This window comes from Passer domesticus, chromosome 6 (assembly GCF_036417665.1).
Source record: "Passer domesticus isolate bPasDom1 chromosome 6, bPasDom1.hap1, whole genome shotgun sequence".
NCBI classification, from domain to species: Eukaryota; Metazoa; Chordata; class Aves; order Passeriformes; family Passeridae; genus Passer; species Passer domesticus.
In genome coordinates this window covers 27,316,357-27,344,230 of record NC_087479.1, presented here as the reverse complement: position 1 = coordinate 27,344,230, position 27,874 = coordinate 27,316,357, and the positions used below count along the sequence as shown (strand labels likewise).

General features: G+C 41.1%; 3 protein-coding genes across 22 annotated transcripts in view; 1 reads left to right on the top strand and 2 right to left on the bottom strand.

The window, feature by feature from the left end:
- STRN3 (striatin 3) overlaps window positions 1-1,563 on the bottom strand; it is a 58,753-nt gene extending 57,190 nt beyond the window's left edge. For all 6 annotated transcript variants that reach the window (XM_064424037.1, XM_064424036.1, XM_064424041.1 and 3 more), the window contains exon 1: window positions 1,060-1,563. In XM_064424037.1, the coding sequence (XP_064280107.1) occupies window positions 1,060-1,380 (321 nt within the window). In that variant the 5' untranslated portion in view covers window positions 1,381-1,563. The remainder of the gene's footprint in view (window positions 1-1,059) is intronic.
- AP4S1 (adaptor related protein complex 4 subunit sigma 1) lies at window positions 688-23,926 on the top strand. Of its 9 annotated transcripts, none has more exons than XM_064424049.1 (8): window positions 1,526-1,664; window positions 6,833-6,952; window positions 7,477-7,499; window positions 8,598-8,798; window positions 10,196-10,282; window positions 11,213-11,281; window positions 14,291-14,392; window positions 23,181-23,926. In XM_064424049.1, exons 4-8 carry the CDS (start codon window positions 8,661-8,663, stop codon window positions 23,307-23,309), a joined length of 525 nt encoding a protein of 174 aa, XP_064280119.1. In that variant the 5' UTR covers window positions 1,526-1,664; window positions 6,833-6,952; window positions 7,477-7,499; window positions 8,598-8,660; the 3' UTR covers window positions 23,310-23,926. The 9 variants fall into 9 exon arrangements, with proteins under 9 accessions (XP_064280115.1, XP_064280119.1, XP_064280118.1 ...); XM_064424048.1 differs by having other exon boundaries at window positions 7,474-7,499; XM_064424045.1 differs by lacking the exons at window positions 1,526-1,664; window positions 7,477-7,499 and adding an exon at window positions 688-914.
- A 1,195-nt stretch (window positions 23,927-25,121) lies between these two features.
- Window positions 25,122-27,874, bottom strand: part of HECTD1 (HECT domain E3 ubiquitin protein ligase 1) — a 61,314-nt gene continuing 58,561 nt past the window's right edge. For all 7 annotated transcript variants that reach the window (XM_064424028.1, XM_064424033.1, XM_064424030.1 and 4 more), the window contains exons 40-42: window positions 27,454-27,604; window positions 26,452-26,596; window positions 25,122-26,075 (exon numbers count right to left, since the gene is read on the bottom strand). In XM_064424028.1, the coding sequence (XP_064280098.1) occupies window positions 25,938-26,075; window positions 26,452-26,596; window positions 27,454-27,604 (434 nt within the window). In that variant the 3' untranslated portion in view covers window positions 25,122-25,937. The remainder of the gene's footprint in view (window positions 26,076-26,451; window positions 26,597-27,453; window positions 27,605-27,874) is intronic.

The following is a 27,874-nucleotide window of genomic DNA, read 5'->3' as shown; positions in this document are numbered from 1 at the left end:
TGGAAGCAATAAAGTCGGCTAATATTTTTTTACATTTTTATTATGTACATTTCTGTCCTATAAAAAGATAATGGCTCCTGTGTGGATACCGCACATTCAGTGGATTTCGCAATCTGTTCATAAACTGGCAGTGGTCTATGCATGTTTTTTTAACTTGCAAAAATGATTAGTAAAATTATCCCATTACTAAAAGCAAACATTAGTGGCAAGAAATATATATTGCAACTGCAACACTTGCTCTCTATCCTGAAAAGTTATTCCATTTCCGCTCCCGAGCCGAAGCTGGTATTTTCATGTATACTGAAATGACCACACCGCAGACTTATCGATTCCTCGCTCTTCTCCGATATGAAATCTCCAAAGAAGCGAGTCCGACAGCAAGCGAGAACAGATTCGACCCATCTCTAATTACATGCCTAGCTAAGTCTTTTACTGACGATTTACCTGAACTCCTTTTCCTCGTCCTGCCCTTGCCCGGGAAGCAGGGCCGCCTCCTAACTCCCTCTTTTCCCTCCAAAGCCAGAGCTCGCTGAGCTGCGGGGAGGTGTCAGTGCTCCCTCCCAGGCCCGGAGGCTCCGGCTGTCGGTAACCCGCACGGGGCCGAGGAGCCCCGGAGTCATTGTGCTGCGGGAGCCGACCACAGCACAGCTGTCAAGGCGCAGCGCAGCTCGCCCGGCGGCGGGGAGGAGGGGGAGGAGGGTCACAGCCCAGCGCGGCGGCAGCGCCCTCCCGCCCGCCCTTGCCCGGCCGCGCTCCGGGCCCCGCACCGCGGCTCCGGGCGAGCGGCCTGCGGGGCCGGGGCCGCTCCGGAGCCGGGCGGGCGCCATGCTACAAACCAAAATGGCTGCCCCGGGGAGGGAGCCCGGCTCGGGCCTCCGCCGGTACCGCCGCTCCGCCCGCCGGACCTCGCCCAGGTACCGTCCCCGGGCCGCGGCGACCGGCTCGGCCTCGGGGGCCCCGCGGAGCCCGCTGGCCCGGGCAGCGCTGCCCCCGCATGCCGCGCGCGGCCCGGCCCCGGAGCCGGCCGGGCCAGTCCCAGATCGCCCTCGCCCCCCGTACCTGGAGCTCGGCCCGCTCCACCTCCCAGTGCGCCCTCTCCATCTCGAAGCGAGCCCACTCGTGCTGGATGTAGTGCAGGATCCCCGGGATGGTGTAGTGCTGGGGCCGGGACAGCTCGGCGGGGCCCGCCGCCTCCTGACCGGCCGGGGCCGCGGGGCCCTGGGGCTGTGGCTGTTGCCCTCCTCCTCCGCCGGCTCCAGCTCCCACGCAGCCCCCACCCGACTGCAGGTTCATGTTCCCACCCGCCTGCGGCGGCGGCTGCTGTGGTCTCGGGGCGGCCGCCATCCCACCGCCTCCTCCGGCTCCTGGGTGCTCGTCCATTGTCTGCGGGGAGCCCTCCTCCTCGTCCCGCGGCGGGGGCCAGGAGCAGGGGCCGGGGAGGGGGCGAGCGGCGCTGGCTGGGGCGGGGAGGAGGGGGCGGGCCGGGCGGGGGGGCTGCGCCGAGTGGGTCCGGGTGTCAGCGCAGCGCGGAGCCGCCGCCAGCCGCCATTACAGCCCCGCGGCCCTCCCAGCCTCCCACCCGGCCGGGCGGGGAGCGAGCGGCGCCTGCCGGGAAACCGCGGCCTGGCCTCCGCCGCCGCCCCACGCGCCTGCGCGGGAGGGAGGTGAGCGCCGCGCGCGGGGGGAGCGGGACGGGCCCGGGGCTGGCGGTGCCTTCCTGGGGCTCCCTGGGGCTCCCTGGGGCTCCCTGCGGCTCCCTGCGGCCGGGAGGGCTCCCCCCGCCTCGGCCGGCCCCGGGGCGGTCGGTGCCGGGGCCGGCGGCGCGGGGCCCGGCCGGGCGGTTCCCCTGTGCCCCCGGTGACAGTGGGAAGTGGCGGCGAGGCTCGGTTCGCCCCGCCGCTCGGGAGTGCCGAGCGCCTGGAGGAGTGGGCGGGAATGCGGCCCGGCCGGGGCCCGCGTCCTAAAGCGAGGCGCAGCGCGCGTCCAACACTTCTGTTTTTGAGACTCTGCGCTGTTTAGTGTGCGCTGGGTTTGCCCTAGAAAGAGGTGGTTTAGAATGGGTACATTAAATTTATGGTATGTTTCTGGAAGCTGGCTAATCTCTGGTTGTCTTCATGATACCTCGGTTGCGATGCGTGTAATGTATTCCCTCCATGAGGAGGAAGAGTGCACCATGTTCGCTATTCAAAACTCTTCCACGTGAGGATGGTTTTGCAAGAAATTACTGATCTATTTTATCTGGCTGAGTTTTATCAGTGTTAGCAATGCAGTGTTTGAGGCTGTAGTTTGAATATGGTGAAATTGCCTCGGTTGCAAAATACTACTCTGAAATGTAATACTTAAAAATTATTGTCACATCCAATTTCAAATGATCCATATGTTACCCATTTTAAATGAGGTAGGTCTTTGGTTTTGCCTCTCTTCAAAAATTTACATCCTGTACTCATTCACTAAATGGGTAGTTTCCTAAAAAAGGTCGATTCTTGACAAACCTGGAATTCTGTTAATTATTGGAAAAAATACTGTTTGTCTTAGTACTGGTGTTTCCTTTCTTTAGCAGTCTCTCCTTAGGTGTGTATTGATGCTCAGTTAGTTCATCCAGTGCTTCCTTTCTTCTCCATTAAATCATTTCCTACTAAAATGTCATTGTCCATTCTTCCTGATTCCATACTGATTAGGCAATCTAAATCCAGCTCCTTTCCACCTCAGCTGATTTCTTTTTATTGTCTACTGACAGTTACCAAATCATTATTAAAAACCGAGACTTAGCTCATAACTAGTTTAACCTTTTGTTTAGCTGCAGTTGTTCAGGACATTCCTCATTCCTGAGTATACGGGAATTATTGCAGTTTAATTCCGTTACTATATTCAGCCGGCATTTTGACAACAGCAAAGGAAAACGTTTTTATTCTTTCCTTCCTCTCTTGACTTCCCTACATAATTAAGGTTCCTTTTTTAAAAAATCCCTGTCCTGAAATTGAACACAGTGTTTTATTTTAAAGCTACACGGACATACTTGTTTCATTTTTTTGATGAATTGTTACAGGCACGGTAATAAACTAGACTGCAAAAATTACTTTTACTGGTAAATTTAAAATAGTATGTGGTTTTATTAAAGCCTTATCCACTGACAGAACAAAAGTAGGAAGACCAATGGTTCTGATTATGTGTGCGGTCTTCATTTGCTACATGGTTTTGTGCAAGAAATCTATAGAAGCTCAATAAACAAAAATAGAAAAAATACTTGTTCCTTTTGCTACACCTCCTTGTGCTTCATGCCTCTATCATTTAGCCATTTTAAAATTTTCATTAATGCTTTCATTCCCGTTTAACCCATTTTGTTCTACATTTGGTGAAGGGCGTGGAAGGGAAGGCATGTGGGGAGCAGCTGAGGTCACGAGTCTGAGGGGACACCTCACTGCAGTCAACAATTTCCTTGTGAGGGGAAGAGGAGAGGCAGGCACTGATCTCCTCTGGTGCCCAGTGACAGCCCCTGAGGGACCCGAGAGAGTGGCCTGAAGCTGTGCCAGGGGAGGCTTAGGTGGGATATCAGGAAAAGGTTCTTCATCCAGAGGGTGGTTGGGCACCAGAACAGGCTCCCCAGGGCAGTGGTCACAGCGCTGAGCTGGGTCAGCGACAGAGTTCAAGAAGCTTTTGGACAATACTCTCAGGCACAGGGATTTTCTGTGCAGGGCCAGGAGCTGCACTCAATGATCTTTGTTGGTCCCTTCTAACTCAGAATATTCTATGATTTTACATTTCATACACACATAAAGTGCATCCAGAAAATCAACTTGTTTAGCGTTGGACAGGGAAGTACATTATTTGCCTATAATTCTATCTAACATTTATTTTTAATTCTTGGTGAAGCAGTTCTGTAAATATGTAGTCATGCCATTTCTTTTTTGTGAGATTCTATCTCTTACATTCTAGCTAAGAGCCCTAGAATGTTGCAAACCTTTCTTAAGACTGAAATAACTAAAATACTTCTAAATCTGTAGACACTGACTGGTGTGGTTTTAGTTTGAGAGACATGTCTAATTTGAATTGCAGCTGTACTGCCAAGTACAATTCAAACTTAGGTTGTGTTTCTTTTTTTATAATTTATGTGTCAGATTATGTATAAATATTGGTGAAATCTGTGACAAACTAAATTCAGTGGCTGTATCTGTACCAAAGGAATAATTAAAATTATATTTAAAATATGTTTTATATTGCTGCATGTAGAATCAGCTGGGTTGGCCTCCTGGGAGACTTAAGATCTTTTTATCTGCAGAACAGGTATTGCAGGCTTTGCCTCTCTGTGAGGTCTCAGCTGTTATCTGAAAAGGAGTGTCACTCAAACAGGGACGAGTTACTTGAGGTGTCTCATGTGGTTGTGCAGCCTGCAGAGCTGACATGTCCTGGAATCAGCTCCTGAACCATGTCAGCCTGGCAGTGTGAGTCACACAGGCCAATCACGGTATGAATTTTCTCTCACAGATACTTATCTGCAAGAGATACTTTAATGAGGGTGAGATCTAACACACTGTTACAGCTCATATTTAAATCTCAGTAGAAAAACTGTATGTCATCTGCATGCATGCCAAATTATCCTTACAGAAGATGTACTTTGTAAGTAAAGGAGAGTGCTAGATAGTCGCTCCAGAAGGTAATTTCTTTTGAAGGAAAATTTGCAGTTTCCAGACTTGTTGCATCTTCCCCAAGCAATATCTTCTGAGGTTTTTGTTTATAGGGATTCTTCATTCTGTGATAGAGTTCCATAGGTGTTCTGTAGATTGGGTATGCAGGACATGCAAGGAAGCATATACCATAGGCTTTCTGGACAAAATTTCTAATGCATGGCTGACTGGGATGGAGAGAGTTGGACTTGACAGTCCATCAGCATCTCGATGATCCCTTCCAGTCTTCGGTTCCTAAGCGCATTTGTGATGCAGATAGTTGTCCAGTGACCTGGAATGAGAGAGCCCATTCATTTCTGACAAACAGCCTTCAGATAGTGATGTCTTTTCATTACTAAAATGAGCAAAATAATGGCAGAGATACGAAAGGCTTGCATCCTCTCACCAATTCCCTTGAACCATTTGATTCTGCATGCATAAAAGCATCGTAATCTGTGTGTGTGTGCCTGGATACACGCAGACATGTGCGTGAGAATGCTCAGAAAAGCATGTCAGAGTTGTACCAGAGGAAAGGTAGCTGGCTTTTTAAGCAGAGTACTGATTACTGATCATAAAAGGTAGCTTCTCAAATACAAAGAAGTTGATGGGATGGGTTTCTTTACCCATCAGCATACACTGATATGTTTTTTTTTTATTATACTTCACTGGTTTCTGTATATCCTATATATGCAAAACTAATTTTAATGTGTTTTCTGTGTCTGAAAGTGAAGATGAAAAGAGAAGAAATAAATTCTGTTTGTTAGAAACAAAACTCAGTCCTTATCCTTTTGCCTAAAGTGTACAAGCAGATGCTTTTACTACTACAAGTGAATTTTTTTCAGAATTAGTTCTAAAGGAAAAAAAGAAACCCCTTAAGATGTTTTAACACTAGCATTATTCTCAAAGTCAACTATGCTTGCATACTTTTTTGTAAATTTTTACAAAGTTATTATTTGAACATGTTAATTTATTCCACTTTTTCTGCACAAAACTGTGTGCTTGTGCTGCCATTTATATGAACAAAATTTCTGATTAAAATCTTGAAACTTATCTTTGGAGCTGGTGGGAAAATACAGAAATGGCTACAGAAAGAGTGGACCTCTTTCCTACAGATTCAAAAGTTGATTATGTTTTCCAATCCTATGAAAAATAGTTGTCTCATAAATTACAGATAATACTTTTGAGTGCTACTATGGTTCTACCTCTGTTACAACCTTAGTAGTTTTTTTCTTTTTTTAATCTATTCTGGATAAGAGCATTTGTGCAGATCCTTAAAAAAAACCAATCTGGTCTTAATATTTTCATCTGTAAAACAATCCAGGCCATTCATAAGGATACATGCAGATAAAATAGTCATAACATCAGAAAGGGATTAACCATGTACAAAGATTAGGTTAATAAAGGAATAATTAGGATTAAGGGCCAATCCTGCAATAGGATCATACATATGAATTTGTCATATGTTTTGCTGTTATGTATTGCTTAACAGTAACTCAAAGTACAACGGCTCTATCAGTGCTCCTGGGGTAGTTATACTGTTCTCCCTGTCCTCCTTTTCTCAAGCCCTTGGTACCATTTATGATTAAATTATTAAAATAGCTTGGATCAAAACAGAGAACCATTAATTCTCCTTTCAGCAGTGCCAAAATGTAAAACTCATATGAAAAAAGAAAAGCTGTCTATGCCACGGTTACTATCTGTTTAACATGGACAGATATCTTTTTCAGTTGGTCTCCTGTATCTGAGCTTGCTTAAAACAATGGGCAGCATTTCTTAGATTGTTTCTCTTTCATGCCACAGCTCCTTCTTAAGCAGCTTTAAAGTTTCAGGTTCCTTCTGTCATGAGGTTGGCTCTTGCTAGGGGGCTTCATTCCGAGATGGAGGGAGTAATTCGTTCTTGTCTTTCTTGGAAAGTTTTTATAAAAAACTGACTACATCTTAGTATTTCAACTTCATGCTTAAAAATATTAAGACATCTTACTGCAACTCTAACTTCAAAATAGAATGTGGGGGAAAAAAAGAGCCATATACTAAAAACAGCAAAGATTGTAGATGGTAGTTTCCCATTAGTCATCAATGTCAGACTACTTGCCTCCAACAGTGAGGATCCCATCATACATTTCTATCTGGGTCCTTTTTTTCATCTTAATGACCTGTTCATTCTTTCTCAGGGCCAAACTCGTGTTGATTCAGAAGCCCACGGCAGCAGCAGTGACCAGCATCCACGACTCCGCTGTTGGTGTGACGCAGCAGGAGTGCGTTCCTCAAGAGGCTCCACGTGCCGGGAAGAGGTGAGAAAGTGCTGAGATTGTCATGATTCCAAATAGATTCTGTTATCTTGAGGACTGATCCTGAACTATGTGTCACTCAGCTATGAATGAATTCTCAGCATCAAGTCAAATCAGTAAAAATACATTTGAAATTACACATTGAAATATAAACTTCTTTGTAGATAGAGTAAACCACAGTACACTGAGAAAAAAGGTCACTTTCTTGACATCCAAGTGATGGTAAAAGAGGTGGCTTTTCAGAAAACAGTGGCCACTGTGAATCAGAAGTAAGCAATAATTAATGTTAGCACAATACATTGGGACTTGTTGCTTCGCTGTCATGAATGATTTGTCACGCATGGATGGTGTATAGCCAGTTTATTCAAATTGCTAGTAATATGATGCAGCACCTATGGAGTTTGCCTTGTATTTTTTTCCCTGTTGTTTTTCTGCATTAAGATACACTGTTCTTACTGAAAGAGCTACACTGTATGTAGATTGTGGATTCCTGATAGGTTTTTTCTGTTTAAACTTTGTCACAGAAGCTGTGAGACCTAAGATGCACCAGGTAAGGACCAACTCTTCAGAACTGGAAAAAAAGGAATAACTTTTGCAGTAGTTGTTGTAATTCCAGTGCATAAACCTCCAGATTATTTGGGCCAATAAATCTGGGATGCAAATAGAAATCAGATGGAAAGCATTACAGTGATTGTTCTCAGGCATTAAAGAAAATAACCCAGAATTTCTATTTCAAAAAATTACATCTACAGCTTACTCTATTTTCATGCTTTTCAAAACATCCAAGATGTCAACTGTTTAGCAAGCAGATTCTGACATATGCTGTGCTCTTTTTAATGCTCTTTTTCACTATACATTGCATGTGGCGTATTTATATTCTACAGCTATATTTCAGTGGTGTTGGGTGGATTAATATTTATTTATATTGAGATAAAGCTCATTCGAGTAATTAATGTGAACCAATTTCTCCTTAGCTGTTGAAGACCCACACTTAGTTTTCATTAAGTGCAGAATTTAGCTTTTGCATCAGTGTGGGAAATCAGACAGCAGAAGATGGATTTCAGTAGCGCCTGGTCCAGCTCAGATACCCAAATATTTAGGAGTCTCTCATTCTGCATTAAAGAAATGATCATATGTTGTGGCCCATGCATTTCCCTTTGTCATCTCTCTATTCAATTTGATATGGCAATGGTATGAATGTAATTGTTAAATACAAGTCAGGGTGGAGGAATGTTTATGGGCAAAGTTTGCTCTTAGGAACTGTATTAGTGTGGTTTGGTATTGGGCAAATTTCTGATGTTTGCAAACCAGTTAGCATGCAGGAAGAAAATGGTGAGTAGATTTATGGTTCTGAAGAAGTAATTGTTTACTCATCAATTTCCCAAATCCTATCAAAAAATTAATTTGATTGAAATGTGAAAATTTCAAATGTGAAAGCTGTTATTTATTAGATAGTTTTTGAATAGTTGTGTGGGGAAAAAGGGAGTTTTTCCATGGGATGTGTGCAGAAGATTTGAGATTTTTTTTTAAATGTTGTATGTTTTGGCAAGAAACTCAGTCATAAATATATGCATACCTGGGGTGGATAGCTTTTAGGAAGTCTTTATTCCTATGTATTACTACTCTTTTTTTTTTTTTCTGCTCCCAGAAATACTTTTCCTGATTTCTGCACCCAAAATTGAAATCTACCACTGAAATCAACAAAAAAGAAATGATAAAATTTTTTCTTATGGTTAACAAACAAGGTCAAACAAGACTGTCCAGGTATTATGAGCATGTAGAAATTAATAAACGGACAATGCTGGAAGCTGAAGTAATCAAAAACTGTCTTTCCCGTTCGAAGGATGAGGTAGGTTTTGTAGGTATTATTTCATCCACATCTCACACCTTTCCTATTGATAATTCTGAAACCTATCAGTGTCCATTGCAGGTCATTATCTCATTTGTACTCACAATACAAAAGATCGAGTTTCAAGATTGTGGCTTCAGTCAGTTGGACTGTTATTCTGTATTGAATAAATATATTTTTCTGAGGCTTACGTAGATTTTGGAGTTGTATGTATCACTGTCATGAAGATTCCTCTTCTTTGTTTGAAGAAGCTCAGATACAATGAAAAACTCATTTTTATTACTGTTATTACTGGTTTTACTGAGATATTACAGTTTTGCCAGAAGGTAGAACGCAGAGTACTGACAGCTCCAAGTTTAAACTTAGGTTAGAGGATTCCAAATTATGAAAACATTATCTAAAGCACAGAGGAGTTTGGAAACACAAATTTTTAGGCCTTCGTATTAGACTTCTTTATTCAAAAGAAGAGTTTATGTGTTCTGCAAGAAAGCCAGAAAACATAGAAGTTGAAAAATGTTTTGGATGAAAGTTGAGATTTTCATTGCTCTCTTTAATTAAGTCGTTGGTTCTTTAAGAAAAGCACCAAACTTTTGCATATTGACTTGAACTAGAGGAGAAATGTGGAACTTGGACAGTGAATGAAGTTTATTGGTTTCTGTTCTGAAGTCAGCTTTACTTTTCATTAATGTTGTGTGTTCCTGCACAGCACTTCTCACATACTTCGTTCTGGGAAACCTCAATCAAAATAACAGTTCTTATAAGTCCCTTAGTTCGCAGCTTTGACAGTGGCTGAAGAAAGGCACGTCTTCGTGCTGCTCCTGCCGGGGCATTCCCGAGCGCAGGCTCCAGCGCAGGAGCTGCCGGCGCTGCCGCTGCCATTTCGGGCACCGAGCACCGAAACGACGCGGAGAGAAAAGGCGGCGGCACCTCCTCTAGCGGCGTGAAACGGCGCCATCTCCTGGCTCCCTCCCGTTGGGAAAGACATGCTAATTCCCCACTGGGTCTGGCAGTCTAATATTTTTGATTTTTACATTAAAATGTTGGTACTTTTTAAAATATGAAAATTACCTTTAGGTCTCTTTTTGAAAGGATTTGGAAATGAAAATTGTGGGAAAGTATTGGGTGCCTTTATAACACCAAACAAGTCACTTCAGTTCTGCGTGTTTCAGTTTTTTCACTTAAAAAGTGGTGGCATGTTTTCTGCCAGCAGATGAAAAGTGTGATGTAGCAGTTACTGTACTACATTTCTTTCAAGTTAAAATTGAGGAGTGTTGGCAAATCCATGTTCACTGTGGGTCTTACGAAGATGAAAGCTCGGGTCCTTTGAACAATGTGCTTTATACTGCTGTATGCTTAAATGGCAACTGCTATATTTGACTCATTTTACTTCTGCCTAGTGCTCTTTTGTTGAGTATAAGGACTTCAAGCTGGTGTACCGGCAGTATGCAGCCCTCTTCATAGTTGTTGGCATCGACCAGACAGAGGTAAGAAATTACAAACAAAGCCCCTCCCCCCAAATTTTTTTATTTCTGTGAAGTAAGAGATATATAAAAGCCAGTGTGCTATGTTTGACTTTGGTCTTTAGCAGTAGAATGAACTGTTACCATGAGATAGTCTTCCTGAGCCTTGTACTGATTCTGCACTAATTTATGTGAGGTAGAGTTTCTCAACAAATGTTAGTGTTACAGGCAGGTCAGCTGTCTCATCTGTGGTGACTTCTCTCTGTTTTTAATGTCCTTGGCCAAAGAAAAAATTCCTATACTTTCAGCTATAAAGATGCCAATTTATTTTGCTTTTCAAAAAGGGGGAATAAAAGAAAGGTATCTGAAAGCTGACAAGTACTGTTATTTCATATGTTCAGGTTGCACCTGGGAGGCCTTAGTGTTTACATTGATAACTGGTTCTCCGACACTAATTCAGCACTTACTATTGGAGATGATAACAGGGTGCTGTGGAAGGTAGCTGTTGCCTACCACAGTACCTTCAAGTCAGGGTTATCATGGCAGGCAATTTGGGACAAATTATTTTGGCTTTGCTACAGAAATCGCCCAGCAGAGGCTGGCTCTGTGCTACAGCTGGCTGGTGTGACTTCAGCATGGGTAAGATTAACCTAGTTAGCTGTGTGTGTCCACAGAGCTGAGCTGGGAGGGCGTGGGACAAGGGCTGCAGTGGGATGGCAGCAGCCCAGGTGAGAGAATCCATTGTCTGTTAGAGCTGCTCTGTGTGGCCAGCCCAGAGCTTCTGCCCTGAGCGCTGCCCAGCTCTCAGCACCTCAGCTGCGTGACTACATGGCCTGAGCAGAGGGCTTACTCTATTGTCCAGTGGCTTTTTATTCCACACAGACTGAATTTACACAAAGAATACTATTACATTTTCTAGATGTTGCTTTAACATTGAGTTGATTTTAATTTCAGAATGAGATGGCAGTATATGAACTAATTCATAATTTTGTGGAAGTTTTGGACAAATACTTCAGCAGAGTGGTGAGTGAGACACTGAATCTGTTATGAAACATTTTTTCTCTTTCAAAACTTTGGTGGAAGTGTAATTTCAGAGAATAAATCAAAGGAGAAAAATATGTAATATTTTAGAATTTTGATAAATATTATCACTGTAGGGAAAGGCAGTATGATCTGACTTTTCAGAGAAGTAAAAGTATACATGGGTTATAAATTATCAGACAAGGAATACCAGAAATATTTATGTTAGAAAAGCATGGGTTTATGGGTTTTATGGGGTTTCTTTGGGTCATATACTCTTAAATTAGCCATGGGCATTTTATATGTTTTAAGGAAATAAAGAGGGTTTACTTTGCAGTTCTTATGCACTATATAGCATTACGTTCCCCAAATAAATTTCATTCATGATTAAGATGGTGCAAGCATGAAGCAGGGAACTGACATCACTCTCACTGAACAAGATCAGAGGAATGGAGCAAAAGAAACCTCAAAAACCAGTCTGTACTTGAACTCTCCATATTGTTGTCAGGCAACAGTGGATATCTGATAAAACAACAATTATAGAGATAGTAATTTTGTTAAGGATTCAACATCACACATGCCTCCATTTAAAATTACACTGTTCCTTTTGATGGTGGGATTTTTTTGCTTGCTTGTTTTTACAAAGTTTGAAAATGCAGCACTGTAATTCTGGTTAGAATATTTGCTATTTAATATAGGGTTTGTAATAATCTTGTTACAAAAAAAAAAAATTACTGGAATCATACTTTGGCACAGTTTCAGTTAACCTCTGCTGAAATGTTGGATATCCCTCTCGGAAAAGAGGACTGGATAGTTTCCTCTGTAGTCCATGTACTTGAGGGTATCACACAGGTAACTGTACATAAAAGATATCAGTATGCAGCATCTATAACTGCTTTCCCAGTTCTAGCACCATAGCAGGCATGGCAGAGCTGCCTCTGTGAATTCAAGGACATGCTTGAAAAAGCCCTCTGCACCCTTTAGATGCTTGGCAAAGCTTGAGAGGCTGTTATCTCAACTGACGTCGCCCCAGCCCAGGGAAACTGCTGGTACTAAGTATATCACTTTCTGACTGCACTGAGCTCAGAATTTCTCTTAAAATTGCTGACTATTAGTCAGCAATTAGTGCTTAGTCCCAAACTAAGCAGTGACAACCAGGAATGAGATTAGATCTCAGCAGCACAGGAATGCACAATAAAATTTAGTCACATCTTATTTGTCTGTTTGAGCTAATAGTTGCCAACCTCTCAAATTTTATTCAATTAAAACAGAGCAAAAATAGATGTAGTTCTTATACACATAAATGTAGTATATATATAATCCTTTGACCACACATATAACCCAACCACTGATAGCTGTTGGAAATTTGCTGAGTTCATCATACCAGAGGGTTGTTTTTTATTTTCCATAGCATTTTGGGTTTGAGACAGAGGAACCTAAAAGGGGGGTGCTAAAAGAAATCTCATGCCATTTGATGGTTCTGGTTTTAATATCACATAACACAATAAATGGCAGAGCACTAAGACTAAGGGCTGTAATTCTAGCTGGGGTTTCTGGCAGTAACCACAGAGCAAGAAAGTATAAATCTGTACTTTTACAGATTACTGTTTAGGATTTGCAGAATTTCAGCAGAATCCCAAATTATGATGGTGGCAACAGAGGCAGAACTCTGGGAAAGGAGAGAACATGTGTCCTACTCTAGAAGGACATTTTGTCATCTATTATTTTTAGACTTGAGAGCTTTAAACATTCTCACGTACTCTATTTTTATCTAATGGAGTTTACAGAGCTTGAATTCAGATATAGGAACAAACATTAATGGAATTAGGGGGAAAGCTTTCAAAGTTGTTTGTGAGATGTAATTCTGAGTCCCCTTCACTTTTATATGGCTACCCAAGAAAAATTCTGCATGCTGGTCAGAATTCCAATGTCTCCAACTATGTTTTAATGCTGAGAAAACTTAAACTGATCAGGCCCTTAAAATGCAGTTTCTGTGATGCATTAAAAACTTCTAATTGAAGAATGGCAGAGTCACTCAGCAGAGGCCTGTAGACTAGAACTAGTCCAGTTTAGATCATCTTTAGACCACAGAAGTAGTAGCAATTCTATGAGTAAAACCTTTCCAGCTTTACTCTGCCTTAAAACCAGGTTCAGATCATGAATGAAAACCACATTATCAAACTAAATTCTCTAGGCAGCAGGTAAAGATTCCCTCTTTTACTAGAGACTGGGGAATCTCCACCCAACTCAGTAAGATCTTAAATGCTAAGGCTGGGATTATTTCTTTCTAAGTTTAGCTATTTAACTGAGGCACCTAAGTTAGAAATCTGGTCATCCTGAGCTCCCTTTACTGGCAGTGGAGGCCGATGAGTATCTCTAGAAAGTGAGTCATGCCTCAAGTGTGCCAAGTCAACTGGTGAAGATGCCCATCTCTTCTGCTGACTGCAGAGAGACCACAAGGGCTTCCAACTCACACATTTTGGTTAAATGAGTAATACTGCTTGGGGTAAATCCAAAAATAGAAGGGAAATGATGACTACATGAAGAATTGTGCTGCTGGGGCTGGAGTATACTTAGAAGTGCCAAGGGTGCAAAGCTTGGAGTTGCCTTGCCTTTCCTAATACATGCAGCCACTACCACAGCCATGGGTATCTGCAGTGTCCAGATTTTGCTATTGAAATTTTCTGCAGCAACAACTTTAACTATGTAATGCCCCGGTTTTACAGGGGGAGGAAGAGAGAATATAGGGCTGGAACTGCCATGATTAGAGCTGCTGGTTATCCACCCACCCACTCACTCAGATGGCACTGCCCATATTCAGATTGTTACTTGTAGGTGACTTCAGTGAGTTTTTTAAAGTAAAACATTAGCTTTGATTACAGAGACAGATAACACGTGTAAAGCAAAGCAGTGTTGCAGGAAAGAGCATGGCATTGTCCAGTCCAGAACAGAAATCTGAATCACTCTAAAATTTCATATCATTATTTTGAAGACTTTTTTTATTCTTTGAAGGGATGTGTTATGCTTAATGATCATGAGATGAGATCATCTGAGATAAGAGATCAAACTGTAACTAATGCTGTCTATCTCTTTTCCTTGCAGAGTGAATTAGATGTATCCTTTTCAGTATCAGAAACCCATTTGTTATCACTTTTTGGTGTATGTTCCAGTTCATACTGTCTTCATAGCACTGACTGTCATTCAAGTTAATAGATGTTCACTAGTTTTGTACTTGGAGTAAGTAGCATGATTTTTTTTTTTTGGCACCTTTCTGAAAGCGTAGCTGATGTTCACGTGGCTCACCTATTTAAATCCTCCATCACTGAGATAAGCCTGGTTCCATTTAAAGTAAGACACACAGCTTGCTTTGAGAGAACAAAATACGTGAAAAGTTAAATTCATAGGGAACTTTCAGGCTTAAGTAGTTTAAGGTTTCACTTTGAGTTACAATAAAATAGATATTGAAATTACTGTAATAACAACTGTCACAGCTGTGTCTTGAGCCAAATAGCAGCACTATTTGTAAGATTATGTTTGCAGTTTGATCTTAGTTCATGAAAGCAAGAAGTGAGTTTTACTTTCTGTATCTTTGGAAGGAGGGAAAAACGTGGGAGGAGAATATTTAGGAAACCAGGTGTTAACTTTTCCCACTTCTCCCCTTACACTGCTGTATTTTCATGCATATGTTTTGCAGGGTATTAATTAAAAAATTATTTAAAACTCACCCAAATACAAATACCAAAATGCAGTCCTGAACAATTAAATATAAATAGCAAGTAAATAAAACAATACTGGAAAAATTAAACCAGGAGAATGTAGCACAGTCTTCCTTCTCAGTTCTTCCAATTCCCCTGTGTGTTGACTCTACTCCAGCAGTTTTTATTCTTATATTTGTTGTTGGTTAAATGCAGATCCGCTGGTACAGAGAGTTTCAGTTACACACCTGAAATGCAGTTGCCATCTTGCAATCAAGTACTGTCAAGTAATTTAGTTTATTTATTAATTACCACTTAGGAAGAACACAGAAGAAGTCTATGAAAAAAGTAATTTTTCTTGTTCTTACTTCTTTACTGAAAAATGAACAAACAAACCAAAAAAACAACAGGAAATAATTAATTTCACTTTTGAAAATATTTTAAAGCTTGCTGTAACTCTGCCTCATTTGCTGACTATATATATATATATATATATACATACATACATTCACACATATTGTCCATGTTTCCTTCCTGAAATTTAGAAAATGCTGTGTGTTAGTAAAACACCCTTAAATTCACTGATACTATGAAAGAGCAATAATGACACTCCAATGTGAAGGGACAACACTTAAGGTGTGTGAGCTATTATAGAAATAGAATTTTTGTATTCAGTTAGTTCTAATCCTGAACTATGTGTTCATGTATATGAGCTTTGCCAAATTAGAGACTGACCTGACCTATTTAGTAATTACACATAAAAAGAGGTCCCTATGTTTCCAGATAGTGTACTTTGAGCATGCAATTGCCTGATTATCTGAGTCATTTGGTGTTGGGAACTCCCCATGTGTGGAGGCACAAGGCTTGACTCCATTTCAGAAGGCTGGTTTATTATCTTATGATATATATTATATTAAAATACTACATAAAAACTATACTAAAAGAACAGAGAGAAAAGATTCATCCGACAGCTAGAAAGAACAAGAATAGAATGCATAACAAAATCTTGTGACTGCTCACAGCCTCGACACAGGTGGCTGTGACTGGTCATCAAGTGAAAACAATCCACATGGACCAATGGAAGATGCACCTGTGGCATTCCACAGTAGCAGACAGTTATTGTTTACATTCCTTTCTTGAGGTTCCCAGCTCCTCAGGAAGGAAAAATCCTAGCAAAGGATTTTTCATAAAATATCATAGCTACAATTTAGAATATTGACTATTCTGAATTCTGTTGTCTCTGCTCAGCAATTTCCTACCAAGAGCTCTACACCTTGAGCTACTCACACTAGTCCATTTAAAAGCTGAGAAAGGCTGCTGCATATCATGGAATGGGCTGGAAGAGACTTGAAAGGCCATCTAGTTCCAACCCCTTTGCCATGGGAAGGGACGCCTTCCACTAGACGAGGTTACTCAGAGCTCCATCCACCCTGGGTCTTGAACACCTCCAGGGATGAGACATCTGTGACTTCTCTGGGAAACTTGGGGTAGTCCCTCACCACCTTCACATTAAAATATTTTTTCCTAATATCTAGCATCTGCTCTCTTTCAGTTTGGAGCCATTTCCCCCTTGTCTTGTCACTACACACCCTGGTAAAACATCCTTCTCCAGCTTTCTTGTAAGGCTCCTCTTTATATACTGGAAGGCCCCAGTTAATCACTCCTAAATCATCTCATTTCTAGGCTGAACAATACAAATTCTCTCAGTCTTTCCTCACAGGAGAGATGCTCCATCCCTCTAATCTTTATGGCCCTCCTCTGGAGTCCTCCAGCAGCTCCATGTCCTTCCTGTGCTGGCACCCCAGAGCTGATGCAGCCCTGCAGCTGGGGTCTCAGCAGAGCAGAGCAGAGGGGCAGAATCCCCTCCCTGGCCCTGCTGCCCACGCTGCTCTGGATGCAGCCCAGGACACGTGTGGCTCTCTGGGCTGGGAGTGCCCATGGCTGGCTCATGTCCAGCCTCTCAGGAGCAGCACCCCAGGTCCTTCTGGGCAGGGCTGCTCTGGATCTGTCCATCCCCAGCCTGTGCTGATACCTTGACCTAGATGCAGCACCAACAGTGGGTCTTGTTAAAACTCATGAGGTTTCCATGGGCGCACTCCTGGAGCTTGTCCAAATCCTGTGGATGGCATCCTGTCCTTAGTCTGTGCTGTTTGGAGAAGTTGTTGTATTATATGCCAACACTAATGTTGGAAATGGGTGCAGTACCATGTCTGAATGATTCCTGCAGAAGTTCATCTACATGGGTCTCATCTGCTTGATGGTATGAATATAAATATTTAGAAAATAGGAGGGTGCATTTCTAACTTACTTGGTCATAGTGGAAAAAATACTGGAAAAGCTCGCGTCTGATACGTCTCTCCTTAACACATATGACATATGCATGAAGTAAGAAGTGCACTTTTTTGATATACATTTCAGGAACAACTTTACAATAAAACATTTTACTTTTATATATGTACAAAATAATTCTCACATTTAGGAAGAGCTTAATTTTTAAGTTGAAAGGCTACCTAAAATAGTCAAAATGAAATACCCTCCCTTATTAAATGTAAAGCAGTGGTGTAATTAAGAGGAAGGGAATTGTTCAGGACTGTATTTATTTTTGACAACAGCTTGAATAGCTGACCCAGAAGAACAATCTGGACAAATGCCTTTAGCTATTATTGCAGTGCAAGAAATAAACTATCAACCTGCTTTTCATAGTGTGAAAGAAAATATCCTCACCTGCAATTAAACCCTTGCCTTTGCCAAATGGTCTCACACTAACTCCTGTACTCAGTGCAGTTAGCTTGGATGCAAAATATCTGATGGAGAAGGTCTGCAACAGTGAACACCAGGCAGTATTTACAGAATCTTTGTTTACAGAGTATCTTGCAGGAGACTCTCATAATTTCCTGACTCTCTGCTATTATTTTTGTGTACAAATCCATGGGAAGTTTATTTTAAATGTGATAGTGGCTATTTTATATAGCCAGTAGTGTTTACCAACATGAAAAAAATAGAAGGAAATTACATGAACTCAAAACCCATTTAAAATAGACCATAATTACTAAGGCTATTCAGCCTTGCACAGAGAAAAGCCCAGTTAAATCCAGAGGCTGAGCCTGTCACACAATTGAGATGTTCCTGGAGCCCACACCAAGCCTGCAGTACATGCACTGGTTCTTGCAGCTCCCAGACAGGGAGCATTACCCCAGTATTCCTGGCAATGCAGCTCCAGCAGAGGCAGAACTGCAGCTTTCATTTAGGTCCACACCTGAATTCATCCAGGGCATCCACACTGTAGCTCATGTCATGGTCTGTCTGGAGTCAGATGCCAGGAAGGGTGCCTTGGGCACAAGGCAGGGACTGGGTCTGATCTGAATCTTTCCCAACAGGATTTATACATCATGTTGGTATGTATGACAGAGGTAGGTATGATGCTAAACAACGCATGAACAATGGCACAGTTCTCTCATGTATTCTGCAAAAATGAACACAGATTACCTATTGGTTAAGTGCTTGAGAACAGCCAGCTTTTTACAGAAGCTTTCATGTGTGAATTGTGAACCAGTTAGCCATTATATGATGTCCATTTTCATTTGGAGAGTCGTTGCACACTTACAAGTACCTAGGCTGGAATGACATTGGATGGTTTTTAAAATACCAGTAAGTAGAGTTGTTGGGCCAGCTGAATTAACAAGTACTGAAATTGTCCTCAGGGTGCCCTAATGTGCTAATAGCACTGGATAAGCCTCACTTAAAATAAGTGGGAGGGGTTCTCTGTAGCACTAAAACTCCAGCTTGGATGGTGTAGGAACTACTTCTTGCTATTATGAGGACAAAAGAGACTATAAAAACACAAGAGTTAGGACAGCAGCTTTATAAGGAACAAAACACTGGTACGTATGACAGTTTCTAAAATTACTAAAGGTAACTTTTCTATTGCCTGAAAAGCAGTTGAAGACACATTATTAACTTCTAGAGAAAAGGATACTTATGCTCCCCTTGTGGGAGGGGGTGACAGAGTGCTCTGGGACTAAGCATCTGAAGAATGTTGTCTTGATCCAAAAAAAGCCATTACATCCCATTGCAACTAGCTGCTGCTGCTGCTCCTTCCAGGATAGATAAGAAGCTTTGATACAGGGAATACTTCATGTGGATCAACTACTCTTCAGTTCTCTGTGGGATAAAGCTGCATTTAAGGAGTGAGAAAATTGAATTTATTCTCTGAATTTATAAGGATGCACTTCAGTTTGCACTGTAACATAAGTGGGTAAAACAGAAACCTGTAAAATTAGCTTAGTTGTTCTAGAATTTCACAGAACTTAAAGGCACCTTTGTCTCCTATTTAATATCAGCGTAGTCATTTGAGGAAGAAATGGTCAAGAAAGCATTTCATGGATTAAATGTGCCTGCCATTAGATAGGCTAAAAGTTACTGAAAGTGAACATTGGCAAAGATAAGTCAGAATGTGTGAGGTAGACTAAATAAAGAAGCAACTCCAACTAATCTCTAGTTGAAGATGAATGTACACTATGGAAATCAAGGGTTTGTGGTGCTGTATATGCAGTAGCAAACCATCTGCCCCATATGTACCTGTACTGTAATCTACAAAGCTTTGTGCTCCTGGGTGTGGTCTGTGATCACAAGGTGCACTTCATCATCTCTTAAGTCTGGACACACCCTTCAATTACTTGCCTGGAAATCCCTGAGATCTCTTACAATGCCTCCATAGGAAGAAGTTATTTATTACATTCAAGTCCTAACTGTGCCTTTGCCCCTTCTTTCCTTCCCCTTTTCCCTGCTCAACTGTCTATACACACAATACTTGTGTCACATGCACTTCCTCTTAGTATGCATTTGCCATAAAAGGGACAGTAGAAAGTACCATTAAAGTACTTTAAGAAGGGGAGCTCTTTAAGTTACCAAAAGCCAGTGTAACATTTAAAAGGCCAGTTGTGTAGGTACCATTTACTTCTACTGCTCGGTATGCAGCTTGCTGCAGCATTGCCAGAAATTGGGAAGCCAAAGCTGGCAGGGTGCAGGGGGCTCACCTTTGCCCAGGCTGGCAGCAGAGAGTAACATGTTTTCCTCTGCATTCTTGTTTTAAAAAGTCCTGTTATCCTCTGCCTGGATCTAGTCAAAGTCCCTTAGTGCTCTTTTTGTGGGCAGCCAGGATTCTTAATGGAAGCAGGACCTTAAATGACAGCTCTGGGTGGAGCACGTGGCAGTGCAAACACCAAATACAGCTTTTTCCTGTTGCCAGCTGCTCAAACTGGTTTGCTTTGCTGCTTTCACTTGGGTGTGGATTATGACTTCAGGGCTTTAAACCCTGAAATTTGGGGTCACTTGCCAAACAAGTAACAGGTGGGGAGGATGAGCCTTGCTAAGGATCAAATACATATTCCTCCCTGGGCAGGGCATTCAGACATGAATGGTTGAGCTGTGTTGGGCAAGATGCAACCATAAAGCATAGGTGAAACTTAGAGGAAGGGGAAAAGACACAGAGTTGCTCCCTGTACAATCCAATTGTTTGCCAAGAACACTGTGGTGAAGGGAGGTGGAATGTTTGGTTAAGGGTAGAGGTTAAAGAATGCTTTGGAACCTTCCAAAATCAAGTGGATAGAACTTTCCAGAATGGTATTAGTATCCCCATTCAAACTGCAGATGAAATTACTATTTCTGAAATGATGACTGTGATATTACCATATCAGAGATGGACAGAAGTCATGCCACTTTGCTGCAATGGAGTAAGCCCATTTGGAAATAACCTGGAATGGCCTGCAGGGAAATTGACATCTCATACTTTCAGTCTGAGTGGAACAGCTCCAAGATTCTTTGTGTGGGTACAGTTTTCCTTTGACATGGTATTGGCTGTTCTGGAAATACAGCAGGGGAATAAACAGTGATGACAAAATGTGATTAAAAATGTGATTTAAATGTTTTCTTAAACAGGAAGATGCAGAAAAATAAGATGGGGGTGGCAGGTCACTGCATCGTCACTGATCCTGGTTGATTAAGTTGTCTGAGTTTTAGATTTTTGGAACTGTTAGAGGAAGGTCTGGGCTCTGCCATGGGAACTGGGGCAGTATGAATCAGTGGTAGTGTGTAAAAATCAAAAGCTAGGAGGAGTTGGCTTTCTCACTTGCTGAAACCTGAATGGAATGTTATCTAATTTCCTTAACAGATCCTGTAGCCCAGTGCAGAGCAGTGCCAGAGATCAACTAAGCAGCAAAAAAGCTCTCTATCTAAAAATTCTCACATTACTGTAATAAAGAAATCCTAACTTCTCAGATTAAAAAAAATCTGTAAAGGCTGATTTACTCAATAAGTTTATCACAGCAAGAAATTTGGCTTCAATTTTTAAACTGCCAAAAGCTTTACTTGAAGTAAAGCTACCATGTGTATCTCTGGTACCACAGAAATGGTGACTCTTTGAAGTTGGAAGGACAGCACTGCTCCTTGGTATCAAAAGGCATGATTTTTATGAACAATGCAGGCCTATGGTCTGATTCAGGAAGTCTGGTATTTAAAAATTAGTTTGGAATTAAATTAGGTAGTTAAGTTTAGGTCAGCAAATTAGAAGCTGTCTGATGAACCATGGCCATCCCCAAGACCCTGTTGACAGCTATAGTTTCTCACCTAGCAGGAATTAGTAGAAAAGTTATTTGGGGACCTGAATTGTGCTACTACACATACCTGGACATGCTGTGCTCTTGGTCAAGCAGAACATTTCTGCTGGAGCAGTGATACAATTGCTTCCCCTTCTGCACAAACACACAGTAGCACCAAGTTCAGCCCAGAGCATTCTCAGCAAGGAGGAACAAATACACGGATAGCTGGCTCCTGAGCTGTTGTTATTTGCAGTTCAGTACTCACACTGCTGCAGCTCTTTGGCAGAGCAGTACGGCTGACTGCCAAAGTCAGATCCACGGGCAGTCAGGAGACAGAGCAGTCTTCTTCAATGCCCGAGTTGTGTTCAAAAAGTAAGACTGATATTTATCACAGAGAGCAGAGGAAACTCTTGATGACTCCAAAAACATGATTCTTCCAACTCGACTGATTAGCAGCGAAGTCCACTAACAATAAATACAAACACTAGAACAAAACCAGGCTCTCTTCCTGAGTTTAATTCAGTGTCATAAAGAGTAGAATGGGAGAGAAGGCACTCAAGAGACTCATCAGAGTGGGGGGAAAAGTATTGAGAGATGTATTTAGCAGTTACTGTACGAAGTCTTGCTAGCTCCACTGCAGCAGTCCTCAATACATGGGCAAGATTTAGAAGGTACAAAGTGAAGGCAACACAGAGCTGTTGTGCTCAGCATAGAAGACATGTAAAGAGCAGCAACAGGTGGAGAGCAAGGCAGATAAAGGGTTATTCATGCTCTGTGTATGTATGTCAGTGAGGCATAACAGATGCACCCAGCAGGCTGCTTTGCTCTGCCCGTTTCCATTTCAGGTTGTGGTGATAAATGGCAATATCCAAGTGTTTTTTTCACAGCATAACCCTTGGCAGTTGTTCAGTGGATGTGCTGGACACTCATGGCTGCATGTCTACACTCATGTGTCATGGCTGCCCACCACTTCATACCCCTGGAAGGCCTGTCATCATTGTTTTTTGAGACAGATGCTGTTAGATAAAGTTAAGGAAAGACAGATGTGCTTATGGACAGATGTGCTTATTGATATACTTTCCCTCTTCTTTATGAGATTTACTGCTAGATCAATGATTTAACCTTATGTATCAGCATACTTCTATTAACGTATGTCCAAGCAGATCAAATATTGTTATTCAGGGCAAGGAAATTTTGAGAATCTTAGTGTTTAAGAACTTACTAATTACTTTCCTTGGAGAAATGCAGAATTTTTGCATCTTCACATAAAAGGTTGTGACCCCTTGATAACATTTCAAATCCAGACAATACATGGTGCTTCAGGCAGATAGTAAAATTACATTCAAGTGTAAGTTAACCTGGTTTTTGCCACTGTGTACTAGTGCTATATTCCAGGATACTGCTGGGGCTTCAACATCTCTAATTCTGTGATCAGAAAAAAGTGTCAGTGGAACTGTTTTCCTAGCTTTTTTAAAATAATGGTAAATAAACTAGAATAAATTAAGAAATACTGATTTTTGTTCATTTTTATTGAAGACTTAGGAGCTTAAGATTTTTTTTCTGCATTATCTTCACATTGTTCAAAATACACTTAACTTGAAATGTTTCTAGATCATGTTCAATTTGGACAGAGTGCACATCATTTTGGATGAAATGGTGCTAAATGGCTGCATTGTGGAAACGAACCGGAACAGAATTCTCGCCCCTCTGTTTGTGCTTGACAAAGTGGCCGAAGGCTAGGAAGATGCAGGAGTGCCATCTTACAAAAGATGGCAAAAGCATCAGGAATGTGCCTATAGCAGTTTTCTGCTGTTGCAAAACTGACTCATGCAACATCCAAATTAGCTGGAAAATATTTTCCTTTTCTCTTATACTCTGTCTACCCAGTGGGAAAGATACAGCTAAACATGTGGATGCATTTGGATCAAACTTCACTGACCCAGCAGAAATCTTCCTAGAATGGTCAGTAATTATAAAACCTTTTTTTGGATGAAACAATGGAAACTTACCATGACTGACTAGGTATCACTTGGAATTATGTAGTATCATGCCAGACCTAGAAGACAAAATACATGGAAATATAAATTCAAACTGAGTTTCAGTTCTTCCCTTTAAGCACCAACTTAACTTATTTTCATACAAATTTACTGTTAATAATAGTTCTATGACTTTTATACCTACTTTTAAACTATATTCATCCTTCATAGAAAAGCTGGTTTCCCTACCTTTGCCATTCAAGTCATTGACACAAAAAGAAAAGTACAGATGTATTAAGTATTTCTGCATACTCTGCAAGTTGTAACTGGAATTATTTAGCACTTAAATATTATATTAATAAAAGATAATTAAAATCAGAAGTTTAATGCTCTTTTGTCATGTTTGCTTTATAAATTACACAGTATCTTTTCCCTCTTGGCACACCAGTTTGTTTTTTTTTTTCTCTTGTCTATGCTATCTATGCATCAAGAGTAAAACTCTTACAGAAGATGAGTAATAAAAGATACACATTCTCAGGACCAGGTGGGTACCAAATGAAGTCTCCCTTCTTGAGCAGGAAGCCACAGCTACACTAAATTGCATTCCCAGGCATCCAGTACGCTGATTCACACTGCACACTACTCCATCAGTCAGGGGACAGTTGGTAATCTCAGCTTACTTCCACTTACCTTTCCAGAACTGCTATCTGCCTCCTTCTTAACCTCCAGCCCAACCCTCACATCACCTGATACTGAATAAGCATATTCTGTGTGAAAGCACATACTGGTCACATAAACATCACTCAGAAACCAGGGTCTAAGGAGCAGAGTGTTGTGTGTGAGAATAATCCACAGGGCTTTCACACAGTAACACATTTATCAAAACAGGATGATGTTGGGACTGGAGCGGAGTTGCATAAACCTGGATACAGGTGTTTGTCTGAAGCACAACAGGCACAGGAGTGGGCAGGATGGTGGATATTCCCCTCCAATTCTGCATTAGGGAAAATCTAAAAAACAATGCTGTAAAGTCCTACAGACAATGCCATGAAAAATAATATGGCACCAACCTGATGTGTATGTGCAAGGCAGAATCTTTTGGCAAGCCCACCTCAGCAGTGGCCTGAGAAGAGGATGTTACCAAAGACAACCGGCACAGCTTTTTTTTTTTCTGGTATCAACTACTTAAAATCTTTAAAACCATATATTGCTTTATCTTACTGTAAGCCACTTTTCTTCCAATAAATATCACGTGCTAACACCAAGACAGCTAGTCCATCTCGAGTGAAGCTGAATCAGCTGTATCACCTGACCCAGATTTTATTCCAGTGTAATGAAGAACTGTAGTCTCAGGTCACATAGGCTCACTGAAGAGCACCAAAACCTGCCACATGCAGGTTATTAGTGCCAGACTCAAGAAGTTCCACTCACTCTGAAAAGATCTGAACACAGAGATGAATTTGTGAGCTCAGTAGTTCTCTTATGTAGTTCTTGGAAACCTTTAAAAAAGCATGGCACATTGTTCAGAACATGTACAGAGATTTAGTGAGTACTAAGGAAGTATTCAGAAGAGACATTTTTATATGTTGCAAACATTTTAATGATTACTTTTGAGCTTACACATTGGGTGCTTTTTTTTTTTAAACTTCAAACTGCAACAAGTTAAATAAATGTTTATAATATACAAAGAAAATACAACCGAAAGTAAAACTTGCTTTAAGTGTGCCTTGCACTAGGAACCAGTGTTTTTTAATAGCTTTATTGTTGAGCTGCACAAACACACTTAAGGATTTGATCTTTATAGCAGGGCATTTGAGAAATCAAAATATATTCCCACTTGAAAGAAAAAGAAGAAAAAAAATGGTTGTGCATGATTATACGCAAAAACCCACTAAAATACTCCAATAGTGCAGGCACCATTAAAAAAGAAAAGGCTGGAGATGCCCATTAAGTCTAAATTTTAAAGGAAGCAAGTTTCTGACCAGTTAGCTTAAAGCCAGCAAAACAGGGATCAGTGATGGCAACCGTAGTGTACAGGGTATTAAAAGACAAACTTTACACAATACACTGTTAGAAATTTGTATCAGTGAACACTGAAAATCTGATGATCTGTTCTTTGGAACAGTCAAACAGAAACACCTTAATTTCCAGTTGTGCAAGCCCTTGAAGCATCACACAGTGTTCTGTGCCAATTTCTTGCTGGCTGTGTAGTTACAAGGATTTATTTTGTCATTAGCAGCTAACAAACATTCCACATTTTCCTAAAGCCTCACAGGTGAAAAAAGGCAAGTCTCGTCAGAGCACAGCGTGGAGATCGTATTTTTTGCACACAAACACAAGAGGCTTTGCTAGTATCAAAAACACTTCCATGTCCCAGGCTGCGCTCAGCGGCTCAGTTGAGATGGAAGCCTTTCTCCATGGTAGCAGCTAGCAGACGCTCCCTCATAATCTCCTCAGAAGAATACTCAGGCAACTTTAGGTAATGTACACATGTATTCACAGACGGATAGCTTGCATCTGTAGCATCAACCTGAGGGCAAAAAAAAGAATTTTACAGCAGTTGTTCACAGCACTCAGTATGGGAGTTAAAAGCTATAAAGTCCTCTAAGTCATGGCACTTGCTGCGTACCTAACACCAGCTGTCAAGAAACAACAGCATCAGCAAAGCTACAGGCCAATTTATATATATACTTGCTTTATATGTACATTAATATTTTGATATTTAAATATATGAATTTTATCTATTAAAAAATATGGTATCAGAGGAAACAAGAGGTTAGTATTGAAACCTTAGCATACTGCCCTGAATTAAATAACTAAAATATAAAGCATCATTGTTAATGTAGAAACCCCTGCACTGCCAAGGCAAAGCAGCTGGCCCAAAGCGTGGCCCGGGGACGCCGTACCTTGCGCACAACGGTGAGCCGGGGGTGGAGGTTTGCCAGCCCTCCTGGGGGGAGTGTCGAACAGCCAGTGGTGAACTGCAGAAAAGCCTTCCTCTCATCCGAAGACATTCCACACAAGACTCTCACAAATCGAAGGAATCCAGGGCTTAAAATAAAGTAAAATAATTAGTTCTGATAACACTAGGAGAGAGTGGTGGGGGGTTTTAAAATTTCTCTTAACTTGACACAGTAGAATTGCAATCTTTAGTCACATTTAAGCAGACATTGTAATAATCTAGGGCCTGTTGATTATTAAGAATAAAACATCCTTAAATCCAAAGAAATAGTCTTTAATCTCCTTGCAGAGTATTACACAAAAAAATGTAAGTACATACTTATCTTGGTGTGTTATTTGGGTATCTTGCATTTGAATGCATTTGACAGGGTAGAGAAGTAGAGCTCAAACATTTCAGCAGGCTTATTCTAATACAGTTCCAGAAGTTTTTTATGTTATTGCTACTAAACATGACAAGCAGCAAAACCCAAACCCAACAAACCCAAAAACATCAAGACCACCTTCTGACAGCCAACCACCAGTAAGTGTATTTGTCTCCTGCATAGTACACTTTCTTTTTTTAACTACACCTCAAGAGAAAGGAGCAAGAAATATGGGCAAAGTAACAACTGTGCACGGCCAGAAAAAAAATTATAACTATTCTCAGATATGAGAATAAAAACTCTAAAATCTATTTTTAGTAATCTGTATTAGCTGCCATTATGTGTTCATTAGTTACTTGTATTTGAGTAATTTTTTTACCTTCTCTCATCACAAAACTACCAAGTACTTTCTAACCTATCTGTTGTAACACATGGTTGTTTCCCATGATTTTAGACAATCACCTTCTCTTCAGTAACCACCACTTTCATCAAATTTGGCATCTTCATCTAATGAACATCCGGGACATTCTGCCACTTAACATTTTCTTTTAGCTACTATTTTAAAATCACTCAGAAAAAAAGTACCTATCTCTTGTATATCCCAGTTTGGGTTCGGTGTAATTGATGATATCCTCAGCTGCCCAAGAAGGTGATTGATTTCCACACAGAATCATCTGAACCTCTTCATGGCTGAAGGAACTCAGCTTCTCCATTGGAAACACTCTATTGAAGCCATCTTTAATTTACACAAGATAGAGTTATAAAAATGAGTCCAAATAATGTTTATAAAATAATGTCAGCATTTAAGTGAATTTTAGTCAAACCAGAATCAATCAATAGTTTCTTAATTAAGGTAAGTGGGACATCTTCACAATTAAAAACAGCTTAACTAATGCAAAGGTATTCTGAAATTAATATCTTACCTATTGCATTCTTAAGTAAAAAGGTTTTTTTTAAAGCCATTCTATGCCACCACTTTAAACCCGCATGCCCTAAACACCCATTA

Excerpts from the sequence above, each read along its gene's own strand:
- AP4S1 (XM_064424045.1), top strand. The coding sequence starts at position 8,661 with ATGATAAAATTTTTTCTTATGGTTAACAAACAAGGTCAAACAAGACTG. Across the intron at positions 11,282-14,290 it reads ACAAATACTTCAGCAGAGTG|GGATGTGTTATGCTTAATGA; the intron begins GTGAGTGAGACA and ends TATTCTTTGAAG. Across the intron at positions 14,393-23,180 it reads CCTTGCAGAGTGAATTAGAT|ATCATGTTCAATTTGGACAG; the intron begins GTATCCTTTTCA and ends AAATGTTTCTAG.